The sequence below is a fragment of the Gavia stellata genome, chromosome 2 (genome assembly GCF_030936135.1).
Source record: "Gavia stellata isolate bGavSte3 chromosome 2, bGavSte3.hap2, whole genome shotgun sequence".
In the NCBI taxonomy this organism is placed as follows: domain Eukaryota; kingdom Metazoa; phylum Chordata; class Aves; order Gaviiformes; family Gaviidae; genus Gavia; species Gavia stellata.
Genome location: NC_082595.1, coordinates 11,572,874 through 11,597,694, shown reverse-complemented (window position 1 = coordinate 11,597,694; position 24,821 = coordinate 11,572,874). Strand labels below are relative to the sequence as shown.

Genomic DNA, 24,821 nt, shown 5'->3' with positions numbered 1-24,821 from the left:
CATTTCATGTGCCAGGAAATTAATTACTATCTATCTGTTATTCCAGGGAGCACTGGAAATACAGCAAGTCCAAGGGAAAGTCATTTACCCAGGAAGTTGTGACATGAGAAGGTTTTGCTCTGTGTCTAATCTAAAGCGGTAGTTAAAACAGCTTCAAGTCTGCTGTTGTCTTAGATCAAACTGCGCTAAAACAGGCAGAGTCTAGTATTTGTCCCTTCAAATTAGTAATTTGGGAATAGAATCTCACATGCTGATCGTGGCTTTTCCTAGCAAGCACCATTACGAAATGCCACCCTTCCTCTAGTGTCCACGTTTTTTGCAGCCACAAAAATAGCAAAACTGGCTTTTAAAAATATCTTTCCTATCATAAAAGTTGGGGACATTTCTTGCTCCTTGTGGTGAGTTGATGCTGGCTGGATGCCAGGTGCCCTCCAAAGCCGTTCTATCACTCCCCTTCCTCAGCTGGACAGGGGAGAGAAAATATAATGAAAGGATCATGGGTTGAGATAAGGACAGAGACAGCCCTCACCATTACCATCACGGGCAAAACAGAGTCAACTTGGGGAAATTATTTTAATTTATTACCAATCAAATCAGAGTAGGAAAATGAGAAATAAAATCTTAAAACCACCTTCCCCCCACCCCTCCCTTCTTTATGGGCTCAGCTTCACTCTCAATTTTCTCTACCTTCTCCACCTGAGTGGCACAGGAGTATGGGGGTTGCAGTCAGTTCATCACATGTTTCTGCCTCTCCTTCCTCCTCACACTCTTTTCTTGCTCCAGTGTGTGGTCCTTCCCACAGGAGACAGTTCTCCACGAAGTTCTCCATTGGGAGTCCTTCCCATGGGCTACAGTTCTTCATTAACTGCTCCAGCATGGGTGCTTTCCATAGGGTGCAGTCCTTCAGGAACAGACTGCTCCAGCGTGGGTCCCCCCGCCAGTGTCTCAAGCATGGGCTCTTCTCTCTCCATGGGTCCACAGGTCCTGCCAGGAGCTTGCTCTTGCTCCAGTGCAGGCTTCCCACAGGGTCACAGCCTCCTTCGGGCATCCACCTGCTCCAGTGTGGGGTCCTCCACAGGCTGCAGGTGGACATCTGCTCTGCCATGGACCTCCATGGGCTGCAGGGGGACAGCCTGCCTCACCACGGTCTTCACCACGGGCTGCAGGGGAATCTCTGCTCCGGTGCCTGGAGCACCTCCTCCCCCTCCTTCTTCACTGACCTTGGTGTCTGCAGAGTTGTTCCTCTCACATATTCTCACTCCTCTCTTCAGCTGCAGTTGCGCCGGGTTTTTTTTCCCCCCTTCTTAAATCTGTTATCCCAGAGGTGCGACCACCATCGCTGATGGGCTCGGCCTTGGGCAGCAGCAGGTTTGTCTTGGAGCCGGCTGGCATTGGCTCTATTGGGGAACTGGACATAGGGGAAGCTTCTAGCACCTTCTCACAGAAGCCAGCCCTGTAGCCCCCCTGCAGCCCCCCTGCTACCAAAACCTTGCCACACAAACCTAGTACACCACTATTTAAACATTTCACCCTCAGGTTTCCCTCTGACTAGCTTGCTCAAGTTAATGGGTATTTTTTCCACAAAAAAACCAGTATTCTTGTCCATTTGTGTGGTGAAAAGTGAAAGTTACATTTCTGACATTCATTCATAAGCCAACCATGATAAATCACTAAGGCACTCAGAGGTTGAGTGTATGACAGTGTATCAGTGCACCAGGGAATGGGTGTACCCCTGTATGCCCATATGTACTCAGTACCTCAACTGACCCAGTTTCTTTAAGATACAGGAATCAGAGAAGAAATAGGAAACACTAAGAATATTAAAAAAACCCTTTTAATACAAGTAATTCATTTGTTTAGGTGGGTGCACACAGCACATGTAATGTTTCTCCTCTGTAACTGTTTTATACATATTTTTGTACTGTAAGAGGACAGCATTGTGGGATTCGGCATTTTGCGTACCTCTGAAAAAGAAGTTACTGTCTCACTGTTAAATCTAAAATTCCTAGTTCTCCTAACAAAAAGTACCTTTCTTTGGAAATGCTATTTATTGAGTTACAAGAAACATGATTGATAAAAAGTACACGGTTTCTTATTTCTACTTAAATAAAATGCCACTTGATAGTATCAAAAAGCACGTAATCAGTGTATCACATCTGCTGATGCAAGGTCTTTCATACATCAGCACATTATTACCGCTCATCTTTCATTCCCTCTTGCCATGTAAATATTAACTCTTCTTTACTTCAGTATTAGAATATGTTTCCAGTTCAAAATAATAGGGGTTTTTTTATGTTAGTTACTGATGAAAATATGCAGAGGGCTTTTTCCCTAAGCCATTAGAGTAGAAAAGTTTCACCTTTTGCTCAGAGAAAGTTAAAATAGCTACATTATGGAGACACAGTGACATCATAACTAACACCAACAAGACTCCAAACATGTACAGCAACTTCAGATACCTAGAACTGGCTAGAGCCACTTCAGAGTATGGTGGTCATGCTGCTAAGAAAGTCAATAGCGGAAGGTTTAGTTTGCCATGAAAAATCAAATGCAGTGATGAAACTTTCAGACCAAAACAATCATTCTGTATTATCCAAGAGGGAACATAAAAAAATAAAAACATAGATTAGTTCAGTAACTACTTGGGATAAAAAAGAATTCTAGTATTTTAAACAGGATCAATTTTAAACTGACGTTGGCATCCACCCAAAAGCAGAGAAAGTCATAATACAGATTTCCTTCCTCTTTTCTCCAGCATCTCATTCAAATCTCTACCTTTACTTCACTTTCAAACAATAACTTGTCCCAATGCAGGGTATCAAGGGTTGGAAAACCTGGCCTTCTATACTCTCTCCAAACCATTTTCAACAAACTGGGCACGGATGTACTGCAGAACTAGTTTGAAATGCTGAAAAGAACATATCCCTTTTTCTGGGTGTCCACAGAAGGTTTAGGGCTATGTCTTCATCCCCTTCTTTCACATTCAGTTTTCCATTTCTGGCATACAAGCTGGAATGCACGTCTACCAAGCTGTCAGTTAAGCTATATCTACTGTATTATATATGCTTCTACATAAATGGGGTGTGTGTGTGTTAAGCTAATGTTGCTATAGACAACACATGGATTCAGGCAGCTTATATGGCTAGTGTACCTTGGATCTTTCTAAAATGCTCCCCCCTCCAAACCAGATGAAAATTTTAAGAGACATGACATTGAAGATGCTATCTTATTCTCCATATTCTATATCAGTGCGTAAGCTTGGTAGTTCTTTAAAGAATACTAAGTTCATTGCAGTGGGTTTTACAGTAACAATACATTATAGTAACTACAGTTTAAGGAATTACAGTGTCAGTAAACTTACCAGCCATTTTATTGTGAAAAGAATTGCAGCTTGATTTTTAATACCATCACTCAAAATACAGCTCACACTGGCAAAAAAAACCCAAACAAAAAACAGCAGCAAAGCAGTTTCTAAACTTAGTTTCCATCAGCAAAATAAGAATATTAGATTAAATATGGCTATTTGAGAACAGATGTTTAATACAAAAGCACCCAGCAGTTCTGTTCTTAGCTAAATTAGTTTTGTGTAAGAATAAACAAACAAGCAACTTGCATACATAAGTAAAAAATACTTGCCCGAGTAACTTTTTGTTGCTCATTAATGCTAGAGAAAGAGGGATAAAGAAGTTTTAAAAATCTCTCGCCTTAAATATGGCCATGCTCTGCTCTTTCAGTAGGCCAGCACATCAACTCCAATTAGCTTCAAAGGGTGATTGTGTTACTCTTTAGAAGAGAATAGCATCATTCTTTCACCAAAAAAGTCGTGCCACATCCTGCAAGTCCTGCAGCTGAACTGGCGTGCTGACATGGCCACTCCAGAGGTACTCATTCACGTTCTTGTGCAGAGAACTTTCAGTTTTGTTAAGTAGCCTGTGAACAAGCAGAAAGTTTAGAGGGGGTTGTGATAAAAATTTAATTTTATGTTTCAAGTCAGCAGCTGCCAAACACTATATTTGGTCATGGCTCTGCTTTTTTATTTTCACTGGTAATTATTTCTTGTTATTCTCTACATTTATGCAAATAGCACATCAAGGCAACATCAAGGTACTTGCCTTTGCATAGGTGCCAGCTGTTACCAGGAAATGTTACCAGGGCTGATGCATAGCAGGAGGCAACAGAGAAGATTAAGCAAGGATAGACTCAGATGAAGGAAGAAATGAACTCCTCTCTTACCCTTCACATTGCTTCAAGCCAGTATCTTTCTTTTTATTATATGCCACAAAACAGCATACAGTAAATAAATCAGCATTCAACTTTATAAGCTATGTGCTACAGTCCATGGTGTAACTTACACTGCCTAAGTAACGTATGGCAAAATGATTGCAAGTTTAGCTCTTCATTTGTGCATTTGGATAGGAAGAGTGTGATCAATACATTTATTCTAATTAAAAACACACACTAAAATGAAAAAATGGTATCTCACAAGGGAAAAGGCAAAAGTAGAAAACCAGGGATGAAAAAAAGCATAAAGTGAGTGCTTTACTGATAAATGAAATGAGACAAAAGAATGAGGGCAGTGAGCTAGCAACGAGGAATCCGTTATGTTCAGATTAGCAGAGTTCTCTAAAATCAAGGAAGCGGCTTTTATAAACCGCGTATCTCTGGAACGTGTCATGAAGATGAAAGTGCTGAAGATGCACAGGTAGCATCAGCAGACTTCTGCTGACGGGGTTTAATCGTGGCTGCTGACAGAATTAGGTCAGCAGAACAGATGACAAGTAATTCAAGCTTTTTGCCTTGATTTTCTTTCCAGTATTATTGCCGGAATCAAAGACGCTGGTGCATAGGAAATCTGTAAAAAGAACATTGCTGGTGGTATGGTCCATGCTAGCAGCTAGAAGCTCCAGTGTAAGTTAACTGATTTCACTTCTTCAGAAATGCAAGTTCAGCTAGCAACTTGGTTTAGAATTTGTAAGTGGAGGGAGTGATTAGCAGTTGCGTTTCATTTAGAACGGAGTTGTGGAAAAGCTGTGGAGAGAGCCTCCGGGAACCAGGTTCAGCACTCCCCCCCAGCGTTTCCCTTTCCCCCCTGCTCGTTCAGGCTGTAAAGCCCCGGGCCGACAGCCAAGCGCGGGTGGCGGGCGCTCCCCCACCGACACCGGCAGAAGCGAGGGTCCCCGCGCCCGCTGCTCCCACCCGCGGGGATGATCTGCGCGCACCCACCCGCCTGCCCCCCGCTGCGAGGGAAGGGAAGGGAAGTGGCCCGGAAAGGCCACCGGCGCCCGACGGCTGAGCTGCCTGCCCGGGTTACAGCGCGTTCCCGCTGCTGAAGCGCCAGCCAGCCCTGGGTACTGCGCTCACCGCTGACACGAGGGGCTCGGGTCGGCTGGGCGCTCGGGCCCGCGGGCCGGAGGTGGCTCTGCCGGTGCCCCTCGGATGGCGTTCTTCCCGTGCCACTCCAGCATCTCGGGGGGAAAACACGGCCTTAAGACGGGCCCATCTATGCAAGCCTGTGTCACAGCGCTGAGCCCTGCCCAAGCCTGCCAGGTACGTTACTGAGCTCCTATGTTGGCGTGCCTGCAGTTGTCTAACGTGGAAGAAATGCTTCAACACATGCAGAGGTTGACCTGTAGCTGTTACTTGTACGGCCCCTGATACGAAACAGAAAGGACTTCCATTACATTCTCCTCCTCTTGACTGCCTTGGGAAAAATGTGTTGCATCTGGCCTGGAAGTTGGAAACATTAAAAAAATCAGTTGTTGCTATATGTTCTCTGAGAAAGAGAGATCTACTTTAAGAAAAGGATTATCATACCACACTGGGTGGCTACATGTGTTCTAGTCCCATGGGATATCAAGGTCAGTACTGCTTTGCTGCCTGTGCCTCACCACAGAGAAGCTGAGGTGTTCATCTCCTGGGGACCACGTCTTCTAAGACATGCTTGTGAATGGCACCACAATGTTTTAAGTAGTTCACAAACAGTTTAATCCTGAACACCAAATGCTACCCAAGTAGGATCCTGCTCACACAAGGTGTGGGGAGGAGAGGGGAAGGAGTTGAGCAGAAAGGGGGCAGCAGTCCCAGAAGTATAATCAGTTTCAAGGCTTAAATTGAAGTCAGGATGAAGGAAAATGGGGTGACAGTAGATACTAAGCTACAGGTCCAAATCTTGTAAACTGGTAGAAAAACTTCCCCGTTACTGTCAAAATAAGTATGAATAAATGATCAGAGAATCAAGTGCTGGCATTCAGAGCATCACAAAAGAACAAGATTAATGCATTTTTAATTCATAAGGCAACGTTAAAAAGCAGAACGAAACTCAGCTAAGTAGTGTGAAATATAGCCAGAATTTTTGAAAGAGTGTACAAACAACACTTAAATCCAAGCTATATCCTTACTACCACTACCACCAACTTCCTGTAATTTCCCCTTTTGGTTTCTGTTTTAACAAATATATATGAATGCACAGGCTTCCAGTTGTTTACTACCTTAGCAGTTGTGCCCAAGTTCAGTCCCCAAAAAGCTCCTGAGCCCTCATGGTTCAGCTCTGAAGAAAGATTCCTGCACTTCCTGCTGCCTCCCAATGCCAAACTGTAGAAGTCAATAAGCAGCAATTACTGCAACATACAAATAAACCTCCTTTTCCACACTTCTGACAGAGGTAGGATTGATTGACAATATTCTTCCTCTTACAGAGCATGGCTGCCAACTCCACAAAAAAAACTGGTAGTCAGAAATAACTTTATTTCAGTCAGTGTTGTTACACAATGTGTTGGCTTTGACAGAGCCTACTAAGGACATTTCTATTGCTGGGCCACAGCTGATTACCGCTCACGTCTATCTGCTGTGGGGCTACTCGGTAAACCGGGTCAGTAGAATGATCTGGATTAAGAGAACTTCCTCCACACCAGAAGGGTTTATCTGCAAAGTCGGTCAACTTGCCTGGTTTTACTGAACGGGCAGACAGTGGTATTAACAACACACAGGAGGAACTCCCAGAGGCTTCTGTGTAACTGAAGTGCAGTTAAAATGCTTACTTGCTTCAGCCAAATCCATGGATGCCCACAAGACAAGACAGACTACCTAGAAGCTACAGTCACCAGCTGCTAAACCATTTCCCCCAAAAGTATTCCATGCCTCCATCCCATTCGGAATTATCTTGCTTTCACTTAGTTCGGGTACTCTTTTCTCCAGGAGACAAACTGGAATCTATTGTGCATACTTTACAGGGGGGAAAGCATCAGTGGACTGTGGAGCCCCTCCTTGCCAAAGGTCAGAGGAGTTTCTGCTAGGTCATACAGAAACAGGGGATATAAAGAATATAAAGAACTTTAAAGCAAAGAGTTGAGTTTTAATTTAGTTTCTTAGTTGACATAATGTAAGGTGGTTTCTGGGGAATTGTGTATCTTTGTGCACACTAAAGCATTAAATGTCACCCTTACAGCAGCATTCAGTAAGATTCAGCAGTAAGATGTTAGAAGATCCAGAATTTAGCATGATTTCATTTGGAGCTTTTGATTTTACCTTTTAGATTAAAGCAGTCTGAACATTAAGGACTTCTGTTGGGCCTCTTCTTCCTCCTCCCCTAGCCTTATCGCAGAGGTTTTCCCAGGAAACGAGTAGCTTTTAGGAAAGCACTGCAGATCATAGGTCAGTTCGGGAAGGTGCTCAAGTAGTGTCCACATGAATATGCCATTTGCAGAGGATCAGTCTCTTGGGTAGGTTAGATTGGATTTAGATTATTACTGCTTCTGTATCTAAACAGAGATCAGAAGTAACATTGCATTAATCTATAATGCTGCAAGAATTAAAAAAATTTTCTTCTTGTGACTAAAGCTCAGAGCTTCCTCTTAATGACCCGTTTCCGGAGCAGAAATTGGAGCTCTCTGGCAGAGTCCCAGCTTGTGCAGATGCCCTGCGCTTGCCTAATGTATCCCCAAATGTATACAGGAAAAATACTATGCTAATAACTTACAATAGCTTCCAGGTGCAGTGAATGCAGTGTAAAGGGAAAAGCAGCAGCTCTTCAAAACCTTTTCTGCCCACCCTAATTACACTCTGCACCTCCTTCCAGCCACCCACCTGCCCTCCCGCAAGCGCGAGGTTATCACCACCGCTCCTTCTCTTGCGGGGATTTACAGAAAGCGCGAGGGAGTAGGAACTGCGGGCGTGACTGCTCTCAGGCCTCGCAAAGACATGGAAGCTCTGGGAACCTGGAGAAGAGGAGCGATGGCAGCAGTGTGTATTTGAGATGTCCGGTTTGCTGACAACGTGCTCATCAGCAGCTTTCCTCGATCACCAAGTCAGCGTGACTTCTGACCGCAGCAGAAACGCGTAGCGGCCAGCTCGAAGTTCGAGGTTACGGTGTGCGTTTTCGGGACGTTGTTGATTTTGAAAACCGTTTGGGACAAATAAACCCTGCCAGAGTTTGTCTTCCCTAGCGAGGCCCGCAGGTGTAACCACCCCGCGCCCGCCACGGAACGCTTCCCCCTCCCCCGCCAAACGCTGGCCGGCGGCGGGGCGAGGCCCAGTCCCTGCCCGAAGAACGCGGCCGCAGCCTCTCCTTCCAGCCCCGCGGCCCCGCCGTCCCCAGCCGCGGCTTAAATCCGCTGCCGAAGGCGCGACACCCGCCCCCGGCATCACTGGGGAGGCGCCGGGGCGCGGGCCCCGCCGTACGGCAGCGCGACAGCGGCGCTACGAGCGCGCCGTAAAGCGCGCCGTAAAGCGCGGTGGAGCGCCCCACGTGGGTGGGCGGTGGGGCCGGCATGGGGAAGCGGCGGGGCGCGCGGGAGCTGCTGCGCAGCCTGAGCAAGAAGCAGAAGAAGCACCTGCGGGAGTTCGGGGAGGAGCACCCTTTCTATGACAAGTGAGTGCCGGGGCGGGCTGGCTGCCAGCGGCCGCCCGCCCCGGGAGCCGCCGGACGCGGCTTGCGGGAGGCCCCGGGCGGGCGCCCCGATGCCCTCGGCGGGCCGGGGGCTTCCCCGCCGGGTGGGATAACCTCGGTGGGCAGCGGGGACTGCGCCGGGGGTGCTGGGCGGCCGTGGGGGCGGCGGGACCGGCTGCCCTGGGGCTCCAGGCCCCAATAACCCCGCCCAGCCCAAGGCCGGCCTGGGCAGCGGCTGCTCCCTCCCATGCTTTCCCTGGGCTCCGGAGGGACGGGGGGGAGTTGCATCTGCATTTTGCACTGCCGCCCGTGAGCTTGCAATCTCGAGAGGCGAAGGAAAGGCAGAAAATCCGGGCTCGGCTTCCTTTGCAGCAGTGTCGGACAGCCTTCCTGCGCAGCCCGGAGGCCGCCCTGGGAGGTGGGGGGGCGGCGGAGTGTGAGCTGGGCTCCCGTTTTGAGGGGAGCTCGGTCCCTTGGCTTCTCAGGGCTCCAGCTTTCCCGCTGCTCGTCCCACGCCCCTGCCTCATCTCCCAAAGGCTGCGACAGCGCAGCACTGACGGTCTTGCGTGAGGAGAGGCACGGCTTCCTCTGCAGGGTGCCCGTCTCTCAGAAAGGACACCCTACTTCTGGCCCCCCATGAAAACTTGCGAGGAGTGAAGCTGCTCAGTCCAAACGCTGTGTGATTTGGTGCTGCGGTAAAGTTTTAGAAGCCCGCGAAGAAGACGCTGTCAGGGCACCTGTTCAGTTTAACGCTGCACGCCTTTAGCAGCAGGCAGGTAGTCTTAAGGCTGTTGCTCGTGTGTACCCTGGAACCCCGCGGACGGAAGGCAGAGCCCTGGCCTGCCGGGGAGCCGTGTCCTCTGCCTCACCCTGCGCAGCGACGCTCTGTCCCGCTCAAGGCTTAGCGTCTTTTTGAAAGAGTTGAGGTTAGTTTAAGCCCAGCTTGTACAGTGTCTTGTTTGCAGAACTGCAGTCCCAACGCTGCTTAATTAATGCTGTTTTTTCTGTAGTATGTGTCTTTTCCCCACTTAGTAGATCAATATTTAGTACTAGAGGTAGGCTCTTGCTCTGGTTAACTTTATTACACAAACTGCCCTTGTAGTGAGATTCCTTAGATTCCTTTTAACAGCTTGTCTTCTGATTAGAGCCAGATTCTGCTTCAAAACCTGTTCTTCTCGATCAGTTATAATGCTTGAGTACTTAGGCTTCACAGACGGAGTGTAGCATCACCTTGGAGGGTAACCTCTCAGGGTAAGTGACGAGTCTGTTTTCCTAAGGAGCATTGTGTGGTGCTTTGGTTTTAAGCTTTCTTTTAACTTCTCTAAGGCTTGCGTAACTCAACAATTTCTTCTCCCCCTCATCTCTTTCACCCTGTGTATAACATTATTGACAGAGTAAGATATTTTAGTGCTTTCTTTTCAGGGTGTCTGGAAGACCAGAAGCAACTCAAATCTGTGATCTGGTAATATATTTTTATTTTCTCCTTACTTTCATTTTTGTGTCATTCAGTGAAGTGAAACACTAAGCATTTCACGTTACTGAGTTATTCAGGCTGATTAAGTTGTTCCCTTGAGAAGACGTGCATTTAGGAGAAAAAAAATGAATGTGATTTTTATGTGGCTCTGAATTGTTCTCTACAGCGTCTAACTTAAAACTCTAATACCATGAGAGGGCAGAAGCAGCAGAAAATAACATAGCTGTTCCTGGGTTTTTTGTATATTACTTAGTCACAACGAAAAGTAAATCATGCTTTAACTTGTTTTAATAATGTTGATGAACTTAATGTTGCACGAGTTAGGAGATGTTTTGTTCTCTGTTGATTGAAGAAATATGTTAATGCTCATTCTTCGTCAGATTGCTGGTGCTTTACTTTTTCCTTCAGTCAGGATTTGTTAACCTCCTTTATCATCAGATTAATAAAAAACTTCAAAGTTGTAGTGTGGAAAAAGTAATTATTCTAGTTCATTTGTTTCCTTTAGCATTTGTGCATTAGTATCATATTTACTAATTTTTTTCCTCTTTGTGCTGAAAGGAGCTAAAAAGAAGTAAATAGTGCTGTGCTTATACTCCTGGCTTCACTGTAATTTTGGCTATAATGTGGCACGCTGTTGTTTGTTTGTGTGAGACTGGGACAGAACTGGCTCTGAGTCTGGCTTCTTTTGAAGCTTAGAGCTTTACCATTGAGCCAAACCTGACTGACTCCCCGGTGGGCTATTGTCAGCCGACAGCTATTTCACTTACCTTCTTGAAAGCCAGAAGCATTTTCAGTGAGCTCTGTCCCTTGTATGTGTGCCCTTCTCCGATTTTTGCTCTGTGTGTGGTTTTCTTAAGGAAATCCAGTGCCAGTTCAGTAAATGCCTTGTCTGTGGAGATCAAAAGTCCTCACTCAGCTGAGACTGAAAGAACCAGATTTTGTGATGCTCCAAGTCAAATCAGTGCAGAACGAGGCGCTTCAGCCTAAGTCTACCAAGATGCTTTCAAAATCTAAATGGAGGTGTCCAGCATAATTATTTGCATAAAATAGTGATCTTTTTTGAAAAATTCCATTGCATTTGCGTAAGGGTAGGACAGGAGAGGGAAAACATAACATGGTAATTAGAGATGAGGGTATTTGCCTGCTGCCTAAGAGAGTGTTACTGTTGTTGGTGTTACGCTTGTGTTTTCTCTTCCAGTCTGAGAATTCTGATAAATCGAGTGCAGAAAGCGATTCGGAGACTGAAGTGGAACAGGTCTCTGTATATCATAAGCTCCTGGCTACCCTGAAGACCTCTCCTGAGTCTGAGAGTGAGGAAGAAGAAGATGAAAGTGAATCAGAAGAAGCTGGGGAAAGTGAGACAGAAATGGACAGTGAAGGGTCCCAGGATACTGGAGAAGCAGATGGAGGTGAAGAAGATAAGAATGATGTTCCAGAGCAGGAAGCAGGTAGTTTGTCTTTTCCCATGCTTTGGTCGATGTTGTTTCAGTTAGAAAGTTGAAATAACATCTATTTTTAGCCAGGATCCTGGTGTAGACTGGCTTGTTGGCTGGGTGCTCTTCTGGCTCGGAGACTCTGTTGCTCCATTGCCCCTGTGTGGGTGGGAGCAGCAGCTGCTGAAGGATTTAGCAGGGGAGAGGGTAGCTGTGCTCATTTTCCGGCAGACAGCCCACTGCTGCTTCCTCAGATGTTGTTTGTGCGGGAGCACAGAGGAAATCCACATGGAGCAGCATACCAGGGGTTCTCACCCACTCATGGGAGACGCAAGCTGTTCTCTCACACAGCATCTGGCTTGGCTGCTGCCACCGAGAGGAGGGAAAGGTTTGCCTCATAGCAGAGGAAAGAATATTTAAGTTGGAAGGAAACATGCTTTTCCTTATGACGAGGCATCCTCATTCATGAAGTCTGCAAAGAAATTCTGGGAGAGAGAAGTCAACTTTTTATTATTTTCAGTTATTTGGGGTCTTTGGAAACTAAAACTTATATTCCCCGGATAGATTATTTCTTTAATTTTCTCTAGGGAAACATGCGTTGTATGTTATGTAACATTTGGCATGCTAGCCAAAAGTCTTCTTTACTGTAAAACACAAAGCCTGCTTTTATCTTTTTGTATAGAGTATTGAAAGAAAAACAATTGATAACTCAAAGGGAACAGCCTAGCCAGCAAGAGGTAGCTATAGACAGTAACTTTTCCAGGAGACTGTAACCCGTTTCTCTCTCTAAGAAGTCACAGCTACAGACACAGCAGAGCAGATGCTTGGCCAGGAGCAGGCTGATGGTGCAGATACCTCTTGTGACCCAAGTCATGGAGTAATTGAGGAGTTTACTGATGTGAAACACGAATCTGAATTTAGCTTGGAAACCAATTTCATGGAAGAGGAGAGTGGAGATTGCAATGCAGATAAAAGAGACAGCAGTTCTTCGCAAGCCTTTTCAGAAGGTAAAACACAGTATGTTTGTGTTTTGTGATCTGCCTTTAGAGGAGTATCTGTAAACGTGTAAATTATCAAACACCCTAATGATAAGCTATATAGTTTCTGAGTTCTTCCACTACATTATTCATTGTATTGCCCACATGTGAGCTGATTGCATAAGGGACACTTAACGCTAATGCAGACATGTAGTTGAGCCATGTGTTTTCAGTAGCCCCTGTGGACTGGGATTTGTGTGTAGTTTCTGTTACGACCAATAAAGCTTGAAATATCAGGAACTAGAAATGTACGTGGGGGGGGTTATCTTGTTCTGCTGCTTTAATAGTAGTTTAAAAAGCTATTTTAATAAGAAGGGCCCTGCAAGCCTGCACTTGGAAGATATTCTTGGCACAGACAGCACAGGAGATAATCACAAGCTGACCTGTGAGGGCATCCTTCACAACTCAGTGGAGTTAGAGGTGGAAGCTTGAGGCAGCCACAGTAATTTAGACAAATGCTCAGGGCTCTCTGGATTTTGAAGGTTATGCGAAGGAGTCCGACTGCACCGGGATCAGGAAGGCATGAGGCATCAGTGGAGCATCTGTGTGGTATCTTTTAAGGGTGTAGCCCAGAATCTCAACGCTGCAGTGCGCTGTTGGGTGCAGTCTGAACTCCGCTGTTGGAGTCATCCCACCATGTGTAATACACATAACTGTGTGCACGGGTGTGTGATCGTTCAGTGATATGCCACACATTGGCACTTGCAGAGCTTCTAGTCGTATTTCATGCTCTGTGGTTTTAATATCAGATGGCATAGTTTGAGAGAGAGAAATATGTTTGTAGCATCCCTGGTGATGCTGGCTTGTCATCTTGGAGCAGCAGCTGACATTAGATCTGGGAGGCAGCCTAGTTGATACATGAAATGTGTGGAAGCATCAAAGGGCCATGTGATAGAAAAAACAGGTCGTTCTTGTTACCATGAGAATATTACTTAGGCTGTTGGCATTGCATTTTAATGAGAACCGTAGCTCTCCAACTGCATGCTAAGTATCCTAACAGCTTTGTTCAACCTATAAATGATGCACTACTTTTCAGTGGGTTCCTGTAGATTGAAAGTGGCTTTATAATCTATTACAGAAAATGAGTCACCTAAGATAGCAGAAAGGGGATGGATTTCTATTCTGGTCCCGAGTTCACTAGAATTCCTGAAAATGCTTCACATTATTCCCTCTACTTTAGCTGACAAATGCTGGAATCGGTAAAACTCAGCTGAAGACGGAACCTGTAATACAATTAAATTATATCCTGTTCATTTCCGTTGCTGGGAAGATATTCTCAACAGTGTCATAATTAGCGAGTGTCTTGACTTTTGGATGGATAACATGTATGTGGGCTAGATATCCCTTGGCAAGCACTAGTGTTTTCTAATTAGTTTTTTTATGCAGTGAGTGCTGCTGTGCTGCAAGCAGTCTACAGAGCTTGGTTTTCAGAATAAGCTTTGCATGTGACTTGTGCATGCCAGTGTCTTTGACTATAATATGATTTTACAGTTCCTTTCCTTTCCAAAAAGAAATGCTGATTAGATAAATCATAATTCTGCTCACTTCAGGCAATTTTTGCCTCCCTTCCCCAAAACCCACCTATCTTTCTCTGCTTTATCACAGACTGTATTCATATCACTGGCCAAAGATGCAAAGCCCTGGGCAGAACTGTTTATAAATTAAGAAGGGCAGTAAGTTCCCTTCGGTCTTCACTGTTGACAGCCTATTTCACCTGCAAGGGGTGGATGTGTCACAGCTTAAGGCAGAAAATTGCCACAGTGTTTTCTACTACATATTGCTTTCCTGTCCAACATTTGTTTTGTGATGGAAAGTTCTAGTACTTCCATAAGTGCTTCTTTTTCTTTTTTTTAAAGCAATCTGTCAAATCTGTTCTCTCTGTTCTTGTAGAGAGAATTTGACATTCTTTCTCTCATCTCCAAGTGCTTTGAAATAACTAGTGTTAACTGTGGTGGTGGCCAGCATGGAAACTGTTCATCTTATTTGCAAATCCGTTCTGAAACTTGATTCCAGTATTAACTACAATAGTTCTCAGGATATGTTTTTTTTGTTATAAATAGATCCATTTAAACAGCACATGGATAAAGAACTTGAAGAAAAAGAAGTAGAAAAAATGTCTACGCTTCCTAAAACTTCAAGTCAAAGCAAGGTAACAGTGTTCTGTAGCCATCCAGAGTTCCTAAAGATGCCTGGATTAAAATAACTTTTTTTTAATACAAGTAAAATAGAGTCATAATTGTTATTATTAGCTGTTGGCACTGGAATTGTCAAGATTTTGTCACTGTGTTGTTGCTGAAGTGTTTTCTTCTTTGCTTAGTGCTGAACGAGAGTTGACATCTGAAGTCTGCTGTTAAGTAGGCATATAGTGACATGTCTGAAAAACATAGCTTTAGAGTTTGATCTATAATCCCAAACCCACAGGTGTAGTAGTCCTGACATCAGGTGGAAACAGGAGTGGATTCTGAGTGGTAACAGCACGATGCCAGGGATGTGCTCTGCAACTGAACTTATGAGGTGAACATGTACAGTCTTAAAAGTACTTGTGATGTACAAGTGATGTACACTTCCATGTTCGTGCTTCAAGATGGCTGTATCTCTGTACACCTTTACAAGCCAGTAAAGGGGAATTTAATACTTACATTGTTAATACTGGAAATAATAGGTGAATTACAGTAACAGAAAACCACCTCATTGCTTGAGAGAGAATGTTGTTTTTCAAAGTACTCGCTTTTAGACAAACCTTTGCTTCCTAACTTTTTCACATCTGATTTTTGTTTTGGAGGGTTGCCTTGCATTCTGGGCAGCCATATGCTGGGTGACATTCATTGGAAGATATCCAATAGTTAGTCAGTCAGAGAGAAAGCTGTGATTTTTTTTTTTTTTTTTTTTTTTTTACTTTTTTTCCTTTCTTCTCTTTTGGAATATGGTGGCCAAAAATACCAGTGTCATCTGAAGCAAGGTACAATATAGCTTTGCTTAACTTGATGTAGCTACTTTATGGAGATAGGATGGGACAACTTGCATGGCAAGAGACTTTAGAGATTTCCCCTACTACACTGATAACTTTTGCCCTTGAAATCAGACAGGCTTCCAGCAAGATTGCATTTAGTAACTGATTCGCAGCTTCTGGGTTTAGCCCCTAATGGGGTTTTGTTTTCATCTTTAAACAAAGTATATACCTCAGTGCGGCTGATCTATAAGTGTAGTCAGACTCCAGGGTTCTCATCTTGTCCCTGGTTTGTCCCACTGATTTGCTGGATGGGTTAGGCAGAAATGATGTCCTTCCTCTTCCTTGGTTTTCTCATCTGTAAAATGAGGACGGTTACAGACACATCACTGCAAAGTACACCCAGATCTACTGAGCTCAAGTTTATTGTTGTTTACCCTGGTAGACTCTAAGGAAAAGATTGCATATTGAAGAAAAGGTTTCAGCTTTTATTATGAGAAGATAATTTCTCAAATTTCATGAACCCGATTGAACTGCCAGCTGTGGTGTGCTTTCAAGTGTAATAAGTTTGGTACATATGACTCCTTTTTGTGGTGTGTGTTTGGTTTTTTTTTTCAGTGGCCAAGGTTGGGCCAGCTAACTTTTTCTTCCACTTTGGAGAAACATAAAACTTTGAAGGCAGAAAAAGAAGTTGACGTGAAACAGCTTTATCTTCACAAGCCTTTAGAATCCACTTGGCCAAAAGTGAATAAACAATTTCTGTCCTCAGTGAACAAACCAGGCGATCCCTCTTTTACCCCGTTACAAAGAGAGCTCTTCTGTATCATGAATACATACCGGGACTTGTTCTATCCGGAAAGAAATGCTTTAACAAATGGAGAAGAAATCAGGCATGCTTACTGCTTGCATGCCTTGAACCATGTTCTGAAGGCAAATGCCCAGGTGCTCAGCAACAATGCCAAACGAAGAGACCAAAAGCCAGGGACTGACAATGATTACAGGGATCAGGGGCTCACTAGACCTAAGGTAAGAGAGCTTCGTTAATGTGATTCCCCCACTCCCCCCAGCTGTCTGGTCAGACTGTATAAACACCCTGGTAGATTATCCAGAAGTATTTCTGTTACTGCTCTCAGGTGACATGTTCCTGGGCCTGTGCCTTTCCACATCCCTTTATCATGCCTGGAAGTCGTCTGCCGTGGCCAGGGCAAACACCCTGTGAGCAGCAGTGAGCACAGGGTTGTTAGCCAGCCTGTTTCTATGCTGAGCCATGAGTTTGGCTTATCTTTTTCTTTGTCTCCCTATCAGCACCAACTGACATGTTGCCTTTTCCTGCTTCCTTTTCTTCAGTGTTAGTGCAGGTAGTGTAGGCTGTCACCCAATGTGGGATGTCCCAGAAAATTTTTTGTCCTTACGCACTTTTAAGGACTGTCCTGCCTGGAAAGATCGTTCTATACCTGGGAGACTTCGGGGAATCCCAGTGCCATTGTCAAGTCCACCTGTCATAGTTGGTGCAGTGGACCTCAAACTAAGCCTGCCTGGATTCACAGCATCCTCTAGTTGATAACCAGGTGGATTCAACTAGGGCTAGCCTGTCACTGGTGGTGCCAACTACCTGTTGAACAGTTTCAAAGTTGGGTTTCGGTGTTTGCTGCACCCCTGCAAATGCCTTTCGTTTCTGTGTTGACTCCCCAGTTAGATATTTATATTTCAAAGTGCTGTGCAGAGGCTATTGCCACCCATCCAAGAGTGAGCCATTGTCCCTGTCTGTGTATTGTGGGAGCTCTGGCTTTCTTGGGGGGTAGGGAGAACAGGAGAACGTGCTTAGTTTTCAATTCCCCTGTAATGTACCCTGGGTGTGAGAGGGGGAACCAAACCGAGCTGCTGGCCAGTACCTGTTCACAAGCACACTGTCCCAGCGCATTCTCCCTCCTTGCTGCATGTCAGAATTGTTTTGTTTTGTTGGGATGCCCCATGGGGGCAGATCTCAGTCAAAAAAATTACTTAACGTACAGTTAACTGTGAGTGTTCATATTTTATGGGTTGTTCCGTTGTAACTGTTGATCTACACAGGTACTGATGATAGTGCCCTTCAGGGAATGTGCTTTGCGAATTGTGCATATTTTCATCAGTCTTCTTGAAGTGAATGACAAAAGAAAAATAGATGTAAGTAATAAAAAGCGTTTCAAAGGGGAGTTTGGCTCTGACCCGGAAGAGAAGCCCCCCAACCTGAAAAGACCTGAAGATTATGAAGCTGTCTTTGCTGGCAACATTGATGACCACTTCAGAATTGGTAATGACCTACTGAACAGATGATTTTTAGCTTGTAAAGAACTGAGAAGTAACAAGTTCTTCCTAAATGTCTAGGAGCTGTCGGCCTCTAAGTTCTGGTGAGACTCTATGCTTTGTGGTATTCATGCTGGTTTTGCACTGGCAACTTGGATATTTTCTGAAAATCCTCCTTGCCTTGCCAGAACTTAAAAAGGAAGAGAAAAATCAAAAGTAAAGATTTTCACATCAAGTTCAGAATCACTTAAAATGCAATGATTGCTTTATTGTAGCAGGACTGCCCACACCTCATTTTAAAGAGGATAGCCTTGATTATGCAGCGAAGTCTTTCATGTTATTAAAAAAAAAAAAACCTTTTGGGTTTAATTAGCCTATTCGCAATGTCTGTTGTAATCACTAATGGTTGGAACAAAATTAAAGCTCAGTACTGAGCAAAGCAGTTTTCTGCTGTGCTGCCCATGGTTTTCAAGAAAGCAGAGGGGTAGCCAGCAAGTAGGACTGTTGGACAAGCAGCGAATTTGAGACTATTTCATAATATTGTAATCTCATGCTGTTTTAGTAAGTCAGTATGCAGAGAATTAGCTAGTGGCTTGGTTCCTGGAGCTGATGAGTAGGCAGTTCTTCTAACTTAACTTGACAGGTCGCAGGCTTTTGAAATTACTGCCCCTTGAAAGATAAATTGACATCCCAAGAGATTTAATGATACAGTGGAAGATGCAAGCAGGTCCCACTCAGTCTTTTTTCCTTCCCCAGTGAATATCTCTCTGGCTGAGAGCATCTTACTTTCAGTAGCATAATGATTTTCCTTTCAGTCCTCTCCCATGCCACAGTCTGCTTGATCCACTTACCAGGTTTGAGGAAACTTTCAGTGCTGTTGCTTGCAGAAGCAAATCAAAGAAGCAGAATAATTATTCTTTCTTACTGTGCCTCACACCCTGTTAGTTCTGCACAAAGATCTAATTTGAAGCATATTTGCTATGCCTTACTAAAACCACCCTTTCACATTTTTAAATGGAAAAAAGATTTGATGTTGTTAAACTGTGTATATGCTGTGACAAGTGGTATCTTCATCCTGGAAATTCAACCAATTGTGCCTTTCTTTTTTTTCCGTTTTTATCATTGGGTTAAAATAGATAGCAGGAGGGGTCCCTATTGATGTCTGTGTGAAATTCTTGCAAGTGCCTTCAGCTGTGCCCATGGTAGCTGGCTTCACACAGAGAGAGAGAGAGAAGTTGAAGAGATGTCATTTTTGGGCAGACTGTAGTGGGTGGTTTGAATATGGTCTGGACTACCTGGGTTTTTAAGACCAGAAAACTGTGGGTCCTAGCAGTGTTGCCATGTAGTTACGACGCAGGTAGCAAACTCCTTTGATTCCGTCCTTTTCCTTTCTTTAACATGAGAGGTGATGCATAAGCTAGTCTGGCATGTACACCGCAACATGCGGTGTGAGAAGCAATGCCAGGGAAGGTGCAAGACTGGCGATGTTTTCAGTCATCGTCACACAAAGAACCTTTTCCTTTGTGTTTTAGTAGCAACTCTTGTGGCCCTGTGAATAAAGGCAGTTTATAGTCAAGAGGTCCATACTGAATCTTTCATGGCAGATTAAGATAATGGTTACTATAGTACCTAATGGCAGAGACCAAAGTCTAAGATTTAGGGAGAAAGGAATAGTTAATCACTTCTGCTATTTTTTTTTTCCTTAAGTTCTTCAGCCCCTTCATCCCCCTTTTTAGCAGAAAATCACAAAAAATGTTTCAGTTAAATGTTGTCCAGCCTATGAAAAATCTGGAAGAAGGTACTACTGAACGAGTTTGCTGAACTAAGAAAATGCTGTTGGTTGTTGTCGGACAGGGGTTGCGATTCTTCAAAAGAGTATGAGACTATATGCACCGTTTTACTCATCGGATATCATCATTGCCTCTCCCCTGGGTATGAGGACTATTATTGGCGCAGAGGGGGAGAAGAAGAGAGATTTTGATTTTCTGTCATCAATAGAAATTCTCATAATTGATCAAGCAGATATTTACCTGATGCAGAATTGGGAACATGTTCTGGTGCGTTTTCCGTATGTGTTCATTTCTGTGTTGTGCTGTGTCTCATTAGTCTGATGTAACTTAGTTTTGGCAGTGAACAGTATTGCTATTTTTTTACTGACTTGATTCCATACATGTATGCTTGTTCCTTTTTCTCCCTCCACCCTGATATTTTCCTTATACTAAAGAATATTCTTTCTACAGATTTTGGTAGTATTCAGCACCTGTTCTCTATAAATCTTAGTATTTGGTGCTTTAGTGGCATATTTCATCAGAGCGTTTTTGGACAGTTTTAATTATCTTGCAGGTTGAGATGATGATGTGTTTAATCACATCTGGGAGAAAATATGCCAGCTGTCTGACTGCCCAGTGTCTCAGTCAGATTGCAGCCGTGTTGAGGAATCTACGCAACTTAATTCAGGTTCCTCCAGAAAGCAATAGAAGCTGGTGCTTGTCTCCACTGACAGTAGAGATACTAAGCATTAGTCATGTCCAAAGTTAAACAGTGTGAAGGTTTTCCTGTACCTGTCGTGAAAATACTGCTCTGGGATTGTGGCTAGTATGCAGTAGTACCCATGCTTTTTGGCTTTTGCTTAACAAAAGATTTCAAGGTCAAAAGGTTGGGGTTTTTTCCACATAGAAACACCTTTGCAGTACCTGGGCCGTGCATTTTGACAGCATGACGTTACTGTACATTTTGAATGAGCCCAGAATGTGTCTTGTTTCCTGGGGAGTCCTAGGAAAGGCACATCAGCCTACATGATATCCAAGGAATGAGTCCCAGAGCCTGTTTCCTGTTTTTTCCTTTGTGTATGACTGCCTGCCGCGCAGCGGCAGCGATGCCAGTCCTAGGCACCATTCAGTGAGGCCCAAATCAAGTGAATTTCTTCACTTGCACCCAAACTCTCCCTGAATGCAATGGGAAACTGCACTTGGGCTTCTTTTAGCTCAGAAACCTTGGGCCCATTGACTTGAATACAAACAAACAAACCCATTTTACTTGCCCCATGGGAGAAAATTGGAAGCAAAGGTTACTGGTGACTAAAGAGATGTTAGATTTCAGTTCTGTGGTGGGAAATCGAGTAGATTACTCTTGCTGTGGTCAAAAATTCCAGACAGTCATGTCTTGGGAGATCACTACTGTGATATTCTGTGCTGTCTTGCTCGTCCCTGCCTGCTTTCTCACTGCAGTTCAGGATTTTGCAGTCTGGGTGCAGGGACGTCAGTCTGTAGCGGTGTGTTTCCATCCCTCTGTGTAGCACCTGATGAAGCACATTAACCTGCTGCCTCTGGATTCCCACGGGGTAGACTTTTCCCGAGTGCGAATGCTGAATCTCAATAACTGGTCCAGGTACTACCGCCAGACACTGCTGTTCAGTGCTCTTCAGGATCCCCAGATTAACTCTGTCTTCAACAAACACTGCTTCAATTACATGGGGCAGGTGAGTTCGCAGATGAGCTGAAAGCTGCCTTTTAAATGCTGGTGTAAGGGAGGGGGAGAGGAACAGAAAATCCAACGCATGGAAAAAATTCCATAACTCAGCTGTAGAAAGACTGTCAGTGGCAGTCATTTCTATTGCCAAAGTGTTTCAGTCTGAATCTCCATGACACTGCATGACAATTTCTAATGCTGTGCCAAAAGCATGAAGAACCACTCTTCTTGCAGCGACACTTACTTGATCCTTTTCTTTCATAGGTAGCTGTTTCATGTCAGAAATCAGATTTTGTTTTTTCTTAATTTGACACACACAAGTTATCTTGTTTTATTTACTTTGTTGTTAAATGAAGAGTTTGCCTCCTTCCCCCCCCGCCCCCTGACTGTATAAGAAGCACAAACTGCTATTACTTTGAAAGAAACAGGAAAAGTAAAAACCTTAGTTGTCTACCTCAAATATACGGAAGTCAGAGCATAAGCAGTGGTCACGTATATTTAACAGGTCTGGTGTGTGTATACATGAATGTAGTTTTGTACTGGAGCTTTCTTAAAAACAGCCTTGTGCGCTGCTTGCAGATGTGCGTTAGGAGCAGAAAGCTGGCTGGAGCGTGGCTGCCTTTGAAATGCCGCTTCCCTAAATGTTCTACTTTCTTCTTGCAGGTGGCCATCCGCAATGTACCACTCAGTGGCTCCATTAGCCATGTTGCAGTCCAGCTTCCTCATGTTTTTCGGAGGCTAGAAGCTGAAAATTTAACTTCTGTAATAGAGACAAGGTACTCTGTGTTCCAGACTATTTTGCTATGCCCTAGTGACTGCAATTTCAGATTTAGTTGAGCATACCTTTTCCTGCAGAGCACAATGTGATTTCACCACAGAAGTACGCCTTCATTAGTCTTCAGATGCAGGCTCAGCTCTATACAGGTGGAGGGGAATATTGAACTTTTCCTTGCCAAAGGCACTGGAGAATAAAGTCTGGGAAAGGAATACCAGTCTCTACCATAACTGTGTAGTACTGATAAAACCTTTGCCTTTTATCTTCTACATGTGTGGAAATCCTATGAAGTTAAAGAAGGAAAAATGTAAAAATCTTCTATAGTCTCTTGTGTCTGATGATGTTCCTGTTTGAAGTCATATCAGTATTGGAAAGCTAAATGTTAACTCTGGTTAAAACATACTTGTTTTGTTAACTCAGGTTTCAGTTTTTCATCGACAAAGTTTTGCCCGAGTACCGCGATGCCATCATGTCACACACGCTCATTTATGTTCCATCATATTTTGACTACGTGCGTCTTCGAAATTTCTTCAAGAAAGAGGAGCTGAATTTTACTCACATTTGTGAATACACTAAAAAGGCTGGCGTCTGCAGAGCAAGACGGTTCTTTCTCAAGGGAGAGAAGCAGTTTTTATTGTTCACTGAGCGCTTCCACTTTTACAAAAGGTGAATTGTGGACAGAGTTTTCCTTTGAGTTGCATCTGTGCTGTTTTGGAAGTAGAGTCTGACCTTAATCATGGATGGGGCTATATTGCTTTTTGAATCTGTTGGGTCTCTCTGAGGACTTCTTTGACTGAAGTAAGAGCTTTTCAGTTAGCTTTAAAATTTTTTGCATGTTGTCAGCAGTCCCTTGCAGAGACTCTGACACTTTGGTACGCACAGGGCTTTATTCAGGAAGGTAAGTGCCACCAAGTGCCACTGATGTCAGAACATGATGATATAGCCTGCAAAATGGGATTCATTGTGCCTTTTATTTGTGTCCATCTGTGCCACAATAATTACATAAAATTCTGGAAAAGGGTATGTAATTGGTTCAATAACACAATATAGCAAGCTGAGGCCACCTGGAAAATTTGCTACGTCCTGACTGGGGCTGTTCAGAAGTTCCTAATAGAATAGTTTTTGCTATTAGCAGAAGATGTTTTAGCAAGTATGAAAAGTTTCATGAGGCTCAGTCTGATCAAGCGTCACTGTCTTAAAATCCAAGCCAAAGAGGCTGAATACTGCAGAATTTGGTGGTGGTCTGTACCTTAGAGGAAGCCACAGTGCCTGGCAGCGTTAGACCCACCCTCCCCCCTGCTCTTAATTCCACATCTGTGTTAAGTTTAGTCTTCATGGCACAGGGTTTGTAGAATTGAGCTACAACCAATATGCATTGAAGTTGATGGAAATTGGAAGAACTGAGATGGGATTGATGTTTTAATGCTCACACTTTGTAAAAATTGGCAGTTACTTTTTTTGTTTTTTCCTATTACAGGTATACGATAAAAGGCATTAGGAACCTCATTTTCTATGAGTTACCAACCTACTCTCACTTCTATAGTGAAATTTGTAATATGATGAAGGCCACGGACAGTGGAGTGGATGCTACTTGGACCTGTACTGTGCTTTACTCCAAGTACGATGCTCAGAAATTGGCTGCAGTGGTTGGCATAGATCGCACAGCTCAAATGCTACAGTCCAAGAAAAATGTGCACCTCTTTGTTACAGGAGAAAATGAATAAGTGATACTGCAGACTAGACGACTGGAAGGATCTGGATTTTACTCCTAATGCACTTTTTGATGTTGCTTTCTTAAAAAACTTTTTAAAAACTTTTTTACTCCCTCTTACTAAATATTCTGTTGAAACTGTTCATACAGTATTAAATTTTATATTTCAGTACTGTGTCCAACAAGAAATGAAGGATGTTATTCAAGAAGGCAGGGCTTGGGGGTTTCTTCTGTATAGAAACAAAGTCAATCCAGAACTATTCTTGTATATTGAAAACCTCACTGGTCAGTAAAGATTGGTGCTGGAATAAATAACTTTTGATTGGATTGCTTCACTTCATTTTCAGGTGTAGCAAACTCACCTTCTTTTATCAAAGCCAACTTTTTCCTTTAATCTAGGGGAAGAAATGTTCCCGGGTGTTTAATGCAGTCACTATTCTGTAAGCTTGTGTAAGGGAAGTGCAGACAAAGCCTCTTCGACACGAGCATGTTGTTCAATGAGAGTTGAACTTACGTCAACTTGACAGTTGTGAGAATCTGTGAATGTGCCGGGGTAGGAGCTATGGGTTTGTGTTTTTTTTCCTGAGTGACCTAAATATCTGCCTCCCATGTACAACAGCCCCTCTGGCCAGTCAGTTTTATTAGGGATAAGTATTTTCCGAAGGGAAGCATTTGAACTTGGCAGGCAGACGAGCCTAGGCCTGCCTAGCCCCATGATCACCAAAGCAGTGTTGTGGAGCACAAATGCAGGTGGTGCAGTTGTAAATACCTGTGGTCTCATATCTCACACCATGGGCGGGGTTTTGTTT

The 24,821-nt window shown here is 43.9% G+C and overlaps 1 protein-coding gene and 1 long non-coding RNA gene across 3 annotated transcripts; one reads left to right on the top strand and one right to left on the bottom strand.

Annotated features, from left to right (window-relative positions):
• Positions 1–3,352: 3,352 nt before the first annotated feature.
• LOC132319350 (uncharacterized) lies at positions 3,353–7,753 on the bottom strand. Its single transcript, XR_009484505.1, has 2 exons — positions 7,525–7,753; positions 3,353–3,930 (listed from the first exon to the last, which is right to left on the bottom strand). It is a non-coding gene; the product is annotated as an uncharacterized LOC132319350 (long non-coding RNA).
• Positions 7,754–8,765: 1,012 nt separating this feature from the next.
• On the top strand, positions 8,766–24,189 carry UTP25 (UTP25 small subunit processome component). 2 transcript variants are annotated; one of them, XM_059830100.1, is made up of 12 exons: positions 8,766–8,866; positions 10,307–10,346; positions 11,557–11,806; positions 12,583–12,798; positions 14,889–14,977; positions 16,394–16,801; positions 17,846–18,065; positions 19,913–20,115; positions 21,354–21,536; positions 22,190–22,302; positions 22,722–22,967; positions 23,779–24,189. In XM_059830100.1, the coding sequence occupies exons 1-12, from the start codon at positions 8,766–8,768 to the stop codon at positions 24,023–24,025; spliced, it is 2,316 nt and encodes a 771-aa protein (XP_059686083.1). In that variant the 3' UTR covers positions 24,026–24,189. The 2 variants fall into 2 exon arrangements, with proteins under 2 accessions (XP_059686083.1, XP_059686094.1); XM_059830111.1 differs by having other exon boundaries at positions 11,557–11,809; positions 12,592–12,774.
• The last annotated feature ends 632 nt before the right edge of the window (positions 24,190–24,821 follow it).